At 46.0% G+C, this 8,791-nt stretch overlaps 1 protein-coding gene across 1 annotated transcript; it reads left to right on the forward strand.

Annotated features, from left to right (window-relative positions):
* Positions 1-2,566: 2,566 nt before the first annotated feature.
* On the forward strand, positions 2,567-7,538 carry LOC124666588 (ABC transporter G family member 7). Its single transcript, XM_047203930.1, has 11 exons — positions 2,567-2,817; positions 3,147-3,337; positions 3,423-3,573; positions 3,702-3,834; positions 4,341-4,542; positions 5,226-5,502; positions 5,984-6,115; positions 6,412-6,632; positions 6,747-6,959; positions 7,050-7,134; positions 7,362-7,538. The coding sequence occupies exons 1-11, from the start codon at positions 2,599-2,601 to the stop codon at positions 7,536-7,538; spliced, it is 2,001 nt and encodes a 666-aa protein (XP_047059886.1). The 5' UTR covers positions 2,567-2,598.
* The last annotated feature ends 1,253 nt before the right edge of the window (positions 7,539-8,791 follow it).

Raw genomic sequence — 8,791 nt, forward strand, 5'->3', positions numbered from 1 at the left:
TTCGCTCCCACTTCGCGTGCGTGCGGCTGACGCGTGGGGCCACGCTTCCCGGCACGTTGCCGCGACCGCGCGGTAAAGAATCCGACGGGTAGGTGGGTGGGACGTGCAGCGCTCTACTACGGGATTCGAGTGGAGTATCCTTGCGGGGCCGCGGCGTCAGTCACTGAGACAAAGGTGTTGGTGTAGACGCGCGCGTGATTATTTTACACAAGGCTTACTTTGCTTGGTTAGTGTAAGTGTGTAACTGAGACGCCTTCAATTCTTCTTCGGCCATCTCTTTCTTCCTTTCTTTTCCATTGCAAGGTCCCTATCACTTGCTGCGAGCAGCTGCCTAACATTCAGATTAGCTGAAACAGCTCCTGCCAACCTTCCTGAATTATTTTCTTGTTCGACCATGATAGTAGGGGATTAATCCCCACTGCTTTTGGATTTTTGTCCTTTTACTACCAAATTCGTTGCGGTTTTAAGTGGCAAAGAATAGGAAAAATAGAGAAAAGGCGAACTCTACAAAGTATAATGATGCAAATAGCAAAAATAGCCGAGAAACATTATACACGAGTAGAAATAGAAACATATTGAATATCAGTAGAACCTAAAAGAAACATATTAGTAATGAAGCTTTAATGGTATATAGAAGTCCTAGAGTTGTACGGACAGAGTTTGTTAGTTGAGATCATGACACAATCCAAACTAGTACCGGAGAAGTGCCATGGAGGTTGGAGGTTGTAGACGGGCCACCTTTTTTGGCTGAAGATCACGGCGATCTCAGCCGCCGTGCGTTGCGCTCGAAGATGCACAGGGCGTCGCTTCGTGGATCCGCCAACAGCAGCTTGACCGAGACACTCCTCTTCATCGCCACCACCACGGTGTTCTAAAAGAGGAGGAATCCAGGCCTCACCACCCGGATCGAGAGAGCAGCAAGCAAGCTTTATAGGGGGAGGTGTAGAAGCTTCGCCGCCCTTCACCTCCGGCTCTGACCATCGAAGCGCCGCGAGCAGCAGCAACGCAACCACCAGCCGCGGGGAGCAGCTCCAACTCCACCGCCGCCAGACTCCCGACAGCATCACACCATACTCCACATGGAAAACACTCGAAACTAAGTTAGATCTACACCTAAACCTACACCTATCTACTCCGGCGCGTCTCCTCGACCAACTCTGGCTGGAGGAGGCCTCGGATCGGCCCGATCTGCTGGTGGAGAAGCCCAACCTACTGTAGCGCTATGAGAGGGGGAGGGGGGATGCATAGTCATTCTCCATCGTATATCCTTTAGATTGAGAATTAGATACGGCAAAGAGAAAATAGTTGGTTTTCAACTATGCTAGACCTAATCTATTCGAAATCAATTTTAAGCATAACAAGCACATTTTGTGTCTATCTTCAACACAAACCGTTCAAATTATTCAGAAAAAACCACGTGCATATGATATTTTTACGCCCGCGCCGCTTACTTTCCCCCTTCTCCTCTCCTAGTCCGCTACAGTATCGTTGAGAGTCACCCGTGGTCGGCCGAGCCGATCCAGGGCCTCTCCGCTGGAGGGACTACCTGGAGCTGCTGATCTTCGATCTTCTCTGCGCGCAACACACGGCGAACATGTTCGTCGCCTTGATCCTTGGTCTGTTGGGAGACCCTTCTTCAACCTCCGTCTCGGGGGCCTGCGTGTTCATCTGCTGGAGCTCGCCGCCTGTAGAAGGCCAAGTGGTTCGTCTCCGGCCCTCTTCTGGTAGCCAGCAGCTGGATCTCTTCGTCGGAGCGGAGCTTGCGAGCATCCTGCTCTTGGAGCTCGGCGGAGACGCCTGGAGCTCACCGGCGATTGGTGGCAGAGGCACCGGACTTGATCGCGTTTTCTGCAATGTTTGTAGGGTGCTATGTGTAAGTGTGAGGTCCTCACTTCAAATATTAGGTTTGTTAGTGCAAGAGATGCTAGAGGATCTTACTGCAATTTGTACCTGCCACGTTTGGATATATGAAAAAGCTCCTCTGGGGTCGTTTGACCCCGCTTTATATGTGCAGAAAAAAAAAAGGTAGGGCATCCGTTCTATCTTGCCAATTGAAAGCTTCGCCCCTAAACCCAAGCACACGGTACAGGAGTGTTAGTCTAAGAGTCAAAACAAAAGAGCACACTTATTTTCGGGATAAGGGGAAATCATCCTGTAGCAGCAAAAGACAAGTGCAATGAACGTATATCTCCCCCGATTCCATCCTCCAAATCGACGTCACAGAATCACGTCTTGTTCGTTTGCGTGGGCAGGGGCTACTCGCGCAATCCAGAACGGACACGAGTGCACCGCTGTCACGACGTGCATTCACCAGTCACCATCCACGTGGCCATGCTGATCTGATCTGCCGTCCACGTCAGAAAACCAGCTGGCGCGAGGCCCACGAGGACACAACGCACGTTACAAGGCCCACTGGCGAACCGGCCCATTAGCCCACTTGACCGGCAACGCTCTCTCCCCATCTCGCTCTCGCCATGCCGCAACAAACTAACCACCACCACACAGCTCGCGCGAGCTGGAGGAAGGCTTAAGGCTAAACCCCGCCTCCTTCTAGAACCGTCCAGAAGGTTCCGGAGCGATCGGCGTTTCGGCTGGAGGATGGAGATCAAGGGGCTGGGCCAGCTCCTGGCGGCGCTGGCCGCGGCGCTGTTCGTGCGCGCCGTCGCGGGGCCCGGCCCCGCGCTCCTCCCGCCGGCGGAGGAGGCGGAAGATGACGACGCCGACGCGGAGGCCGGCGAGGGAGGCGGCGGCGTGAGGCCCGTGACCATCCGGTGGGCCCGCGTCACCTGCGCCCTCAAGAACAAGCGCGGGGACATGGTCAGTCACTCTCTTAATTCTCGCGAGCCTGAATGCCTTCGCGCGCGCATTTGTCTGAATTGCCTTGTACATTGGGCTCGGGGCGAATGTTAGTAGAGGGGGCAGTTCGTCTCGTCTGAGTGGCCCTTCTGGTGGCCGTTGACTGGTTCACCCCGTGATGTGGCAGTGGGCATGGGCAGTGACAGTGTGGCACTCAACAGTGAGACTATACTGTTAACTGAAGAACAAATTGCATAATGTTGCGTGGACTAAGCTTTGTCCGAAACTCTGAATCATTCAGAGTATGCACACATCATATTGGTCATGATGTGCTGTGTAAATTGTCGCAGGCGAGGTTTCTGCTGTCGAATCTGTCCGGGGAGGCGAAACCGGGGAGGCTGCTGGCACTCATGGGGCCATCAGGGTCCGGCAAGACAACGCTTCTCAATGTGCTAGCGGGGCAGCTCGCGGCATCGCCTTCGTTGCACCTCTCGGGGTACCTCTACGTCAACGGCCAGCCTATGTCGCAAGGCGGTTATAAGTAAGCTACGACAGTTCCCGCTGGGGTCTTGTTTTTGACAAATGTTTCTGAAACACAATTCATTTGTGTGTGTTTTGTTCTGTAGGATTGCATATGTCAGGCAAGAAGACATTTTCTTTTCACAGCTGACAGTGCGGGAAACGCTCTCGCTTGCTGCTGAGCTCCAGCTTCCTGACACGATGTCGCCCGAGAGGAAGGAGAAGTATGTGAATGATCTCTTGTTCCGCCTTGGGTTGGTAAGTGATCAAAAGGAAGGCGGTTTAATTTATTTGTTTTTTTATCATGGGAACTTACAAGATTGCTGAATGATCGATATATGCCAATCACAGTATTATCATCCTGTGTTGTTTCTTTTCAATGAAAGGTCAACTCTGCTGATTCTATCGTGGGTGATGCAAAAGTACGTGGAATTAGTGGGGGTGAAAAGAAGCGCCTCGCGCTTGCATGTGAACTGATTGCAAGTCCTTCAGTTATCTTTGCGGATGAACCAACAACAGGTGTTGTTTTATACCTGATTGGCCATCTATTTTCATTCCCTGGTTTGAATTACCATTCTATTTTACTTCTGTATAATTTATAGTTAGATTTACCTGCATGGCAGAAAATGATTGGGTCACTTCTTCTATCTACCAAATGTATGTAAGTAGGTACTAATACACAACCAATAAATAAAAACTAGTAACATTAACCCATTTGAGTCAAATAGAAGGTTAAGTGGATTGTGGTATGACCAACCAAGTATTGCCTCAGTCGAGAGAGTCCACCTAAGTATAACCCACATCTCACAAAAGGAAAATAGATAGGCTGTTGTTGCAACTTTCCAATTTTAGTGGCCTAATTGAAAAATCCCTGTTGAAGTGTTAATTTTTCATGAGGAGTGGCATTTTTCCTGAGATCCTATTCTGAATATTAGTCACAAAGATACTTTAAACATTTGGTATGTCTGCTGTAGAATTTGAAGTGATAACACATGAACATTGTCTATGTTTTGACTTTCTTTTAGGCCTTGATGCATTCCAGGCAGAGAAAGTGATGGAGACTCTTAGACAGCTTGCAGAAGATGGGCACACTGTGATATGCTCTATACACCAGCCGAGAGGTTCAGTCTATAGCAAATTTGATGACATTGTACTACTTTCAGAAGGAGAAGTTGTATATATGGGGCCTGCAAAAGAAGAACCTCTAACATACTTTGCATCACTGGGGTTGTTATTCTGCCACCACTTACATTTCTTTCAGTCCTTTATTGTTTTCTGAAATATGATATTTTCCATGATCTCTGCATATTTTGAATGTGTGTACTGCACATATTTTTATTTATAATACAATTAGCAGGCTAAGCTACACTCACCCATTGACTGGATTTTGTTAGAACATCTCACTCCATATTTGACACCGTAAGATGCCACAGTCACTCTGTTGCAAGCATGGATATGGCGACGTGTCAACATTTTAGTATTATTCATCTCGAATTTAACATGGTAACATATGAGTATATGACTAATAGTATCATGTAGTCACATGGTACTGAATAAATTCTTGCACAAGTTGGCGCAGAGCATGGCATTCAAGATAGTCCTTTATGCTTTCACAAGTTGGTATAGAGCAGGGTACTCCAGGTCTAGGCATATAATAGTCCTCTACACTTTCTGCTTGTAGGTGTACAGTTGATTTATCGCACTTGCTTGAAGCTTAACTACTTTGATCATTTGACTGTATGCATCATTGTTAGGATAGAATGTTGATACAATGACTCATGTTTGTTTAGCTGTTTACACTGTGAGGCATTCTTCAGGCCTATTTTAACTGCTTAAGTTCTTATCATCGTTCTGCTTATTCTGTGCCTGAACTATTATTGATTAATAATTTGGATTGATTACTCCATCAGGTACAAATGCCCAGATCATGAGAACCCTGCTGAGTTCTTGGCTGATCTAATTTCCACTGATTATAGCTCAGCTGAAAGTGTACAGTCATCACAGAAAAGAATCGAGAATCTAGTTGATGAATTTGCTAATAAGGTTCTGATTACTGAATTTAACAGTCCAGTAGCAAATTCAGAGGCATCTGAATTTTCTACCAAACTCACTCAGAAGTCCACTAGAAAGCAAAGACGTGGTTGGTGGAGAGAATTTCGTTTGCTGTTTAAGAGAGCTTGGATGCAGGTTTTTCACTAAATATGCTTTACCCTTTAAACATGATTTTCCTAGTTCTGCCTTGAATAGGTTGATAACGAAGTTTACATTTTCTGTGGTGCAAAATTTCCTTGGTACTTTGACTTATGAGACTATATTTCAGAAGCTATTTAGACAATTAGACTAATATATGCTTTTAACCTATAATAAATCAGATCTATACTGTACCAAATTCAGGAGATATATCTTTGGAATATTTACTTTAATTAAGTAAACTGGTGGAATGATTGAGCTTTTACCAACTCTGTGACTCCAGTAGATGCAAGACCACTACTGCATTAAACATGCAAGGATATGAAAGAAAGGTCTTGACGCTCAAAAAGAAGACCCAACTAGATTGATTATTTATAAATGTTCAAATCTTAGCTTGAGCTTTTTTAGCTGCCTAAAATCTAAATGGTGCTACCTGAAGATTAAGACTATCATTGGTTGATTCTGAGAAGTATTTCAGGCTTTTCGTGATGGACCAACAAACAAGGTGAGAGCAAGAATGTCTGTTGCTTCAGCAATTATATTTGGGTCAGTGTTCTGGCGAATGGGAAAAACTCAAACCTCTATACAAGACAGGATGGGACTTCTTCAGGTAGAATATCTTGGGTCTTGATGACCCATTGAACTTTTGTCATTTTGATAGTAGAAGGCGGACACATGTCCCACACATGCGTGCAACTCCAGTACACACAGTAGGAAAATATTCGATACCACTCCGCCGTATTTCCATCTTGTGATGACTTGGCTTAAATCACACATTTCTTGTTCTGGATCTATTGGAAGATAATTGATTCCTTCTGATTTTTTATTTTCCTTATGATTGTTTCCATTCTATCTCCCAAGTATTTTCTAACTTTGTTCTCTCTCCTTTTGTATTTTCTGAGTTAGGTGGCTGCCATAAACACAGCAATGGCTGCACTGACGAAAACAGTGGGGGTTTTCCCGAAAGAACGAGCTATAGTTGACAGAGAACGAGCTAAAGGTTCCTACGCACTAGGACCATATCTCTCATCTAAGTTATTAGCCGAGATTCCTATTGGAGCAGCATTTCCATTGATATTCGGATCCATCCTCTATCCAATGGCTAAACTTCATCCTACAATTTCTAGGTCAGTATTACCCTCTTTAGAAAGTTTGAAGTATGTCACGTGCCACCATTGTACATGCCAATATGTAAAATTTGATACTGGTCTGTTTATGCATAATTTTTCCTATGTATACAGATTTGCCAAGTTCTGTGGCATTGTGACTGTTGAATCATTTGCCGCATCAGCCATGGGTCTTACTGTTGGAGCAATCGCTCCTACAACTGAAGCTGCGATGGCTCTTGGACCGTCCCTTATGACGGTATTCATTGTCTTCGGAGGATATTATGTTAACGCCGATAATACCCCTGTCATCTTTCGCTGGATCCCCAAAGCATCTCTGATCAGATGGTAATGCACCTTCTTGTGATACTGCAGTTGGCTCCTAGCATAGAGTGCGATATATAACATCTGGATATGTACTTTTACATTGATTTTCAGGGCCTTTCAAGGACTTAGCATTAATGAGTTCAAGGGTCTGCAGTTTGAGCAGCAGCACTCTTACGACATTCAGACTGGTGAACAGGTATCAACAACGTTCATGCGAAAGGCAGTTTTAGTACCACAAAATATAAAACTTGGTCAAGTTTCAGGAAGTAGTACTGAAATACTGAATCACTTTTGAAAATTTGAATTACAATGTATTCAGTTGAACAAATTACTAATGTTGACATGTTATACACAGTATAGGGTTATTATGGTTACTTCTGTATGCAAATGCCCACTATTTTGATACATGCTTCTCTGTGGCAGGCGCTGGAGAGATTTTCTCTGGGAGGAATTTGCATCGCCGACACGATCGCGGCGCAGGGCAGGATCCTGTTGTTCTGGTACTGGCTGACGTACCTTCTCCTAAAGAAAAACAGACCAAGGTACCAGCAGCTCCTGCCACCCTCCGAGGAAGATCAAAATAAGCAGCAGGCGGAGTAGCGTCGCTGAGCTAGCTCCTAATCTTTGTAGTATCGTATTTAGTCTGGACGCATCATTGCCCGCTGTTTGTAGTCCATTTATTTTGCTGCCTATGTGGTACCATCTTACACGTGCCTCTTTCTGAACTACGAATGAAGAAGAGTAAATTGGGAATAAAATTATGGGCTGGGCAGTGCCTGTTAGTATTTCGTATATTGTACAGCGTAGCCTTGAACCATGACATCGAGCGCCACGCTGCCACGTGGCGTCGGTGATGGTGGGCATCACCAGGTGTACTGATCGGAATTGGGCTGGCGAGGCAGATGAGGTGGGCCGGCCCATTAGTGGTATCCACACGGGCCTAAGGAGCACCACAATGCAGCTCCGCGAGACACTCTGTAGCTTTTTCTTTTCTTTTGTCCCACATCGCTAGTTTAAGTTCGATCCGACCAGCTTAATTAGGTCCGGGCGTACGGTAGTGATGTGCCTTCACGGAGAAGACCGTCAGCCGAGAAAAAAAAACGTTCGGTGAGACTGCCTCTCAAGCAGTAAGCAGCCTGATGTATCGACGTAGTCGCGGTACGCGTTGCCTCGGTGCACAGGAGCTATGTGCTTTGATGCATACGGTCGATCGCATGGTCGATTACACGAAAAAAAGTTGCAGATCCGCACGGTCGGTCGCACGAAAAAAAGTTGTATCCCGTGAAGTGCGCACTCTGCTATCCATTAGCAGCAAGGCTTTTTGTAAAACGCTATGTAGTTTTCTGCTAGACATTAGCAGCAACGCTTTTTTGTAAAATTCACAAAACTGTTTATACCACCGGCCGAACTCCCGTTACATATGTAATTAATTATTGTAACTAAAATTTTACCACCCGCTATGTTCTTGGTAATTTATTTTACTCAATCCGATTCATATTATTTGTCCCTAATATGGGCAGACTTGCAACCGCCACCCTCTTTGATTTTCTGCGGTGCCTTCTCGGCTTCCGACCACGGCAATATAAAAGTCGTACGTCTGAGTGTGTGGTGCCCATCCCTGTTGTAATCTCCCACCGGCCACTGCCATCTCCCATCAACGACCAGCCTGTGCCATGGGTGACCTTTCATGGCCATCCGACTTCAAGAGCAAGGGCAAGTCACCTAGGTGGCGGCATTGGTGGGAAAGGGGGAAAACTCCGAGCAGTTCAAGCTCCTTATAGGCAACGGAATATATCAGCATTGCCCATAAACTATATGAAGAATAGTGTAGGGGGACATATGGGTGAACGCTA

Source organism: Lolium rigidum, chromosome 6 (genome assembly GCF_022539505.1).
Source record: "Lolium rigidum isolate FL_2022 chromosome 6, APGP_CSIRO_Lrig_0.1, whole genome shotgun sequence".
Lineage (NCBI taxonomy): Eukaryota > Viridiplantae > Streptophyta > Magnoliopsida > Poales > Poaceae > Lolium > Lolium rigidum.

Coding starts and splice junctions, on each gene's coding strand:
- LOC124666588 (XM_047203930.1), top strand. CDS start 2,599: ATGGAGATCAAGGGGCTGGGCCAGCTCCTGGCGGCGCTGGCCGCGGCG. Junction 3,835..4,340: donor TGCGGATGAACCAACAACAG/GTGTTGTTTTAT, acceptor ACTTTCTTTTAG/GCCTTGATGCATTCCAGGCA. Junction 6,633..6,746: donor CTTCATCCTACAATTTCTAG/GTCAGTATTACC, acceptor CTATGTATACAG/ATTTGCCAAGTTCTGTGGCA.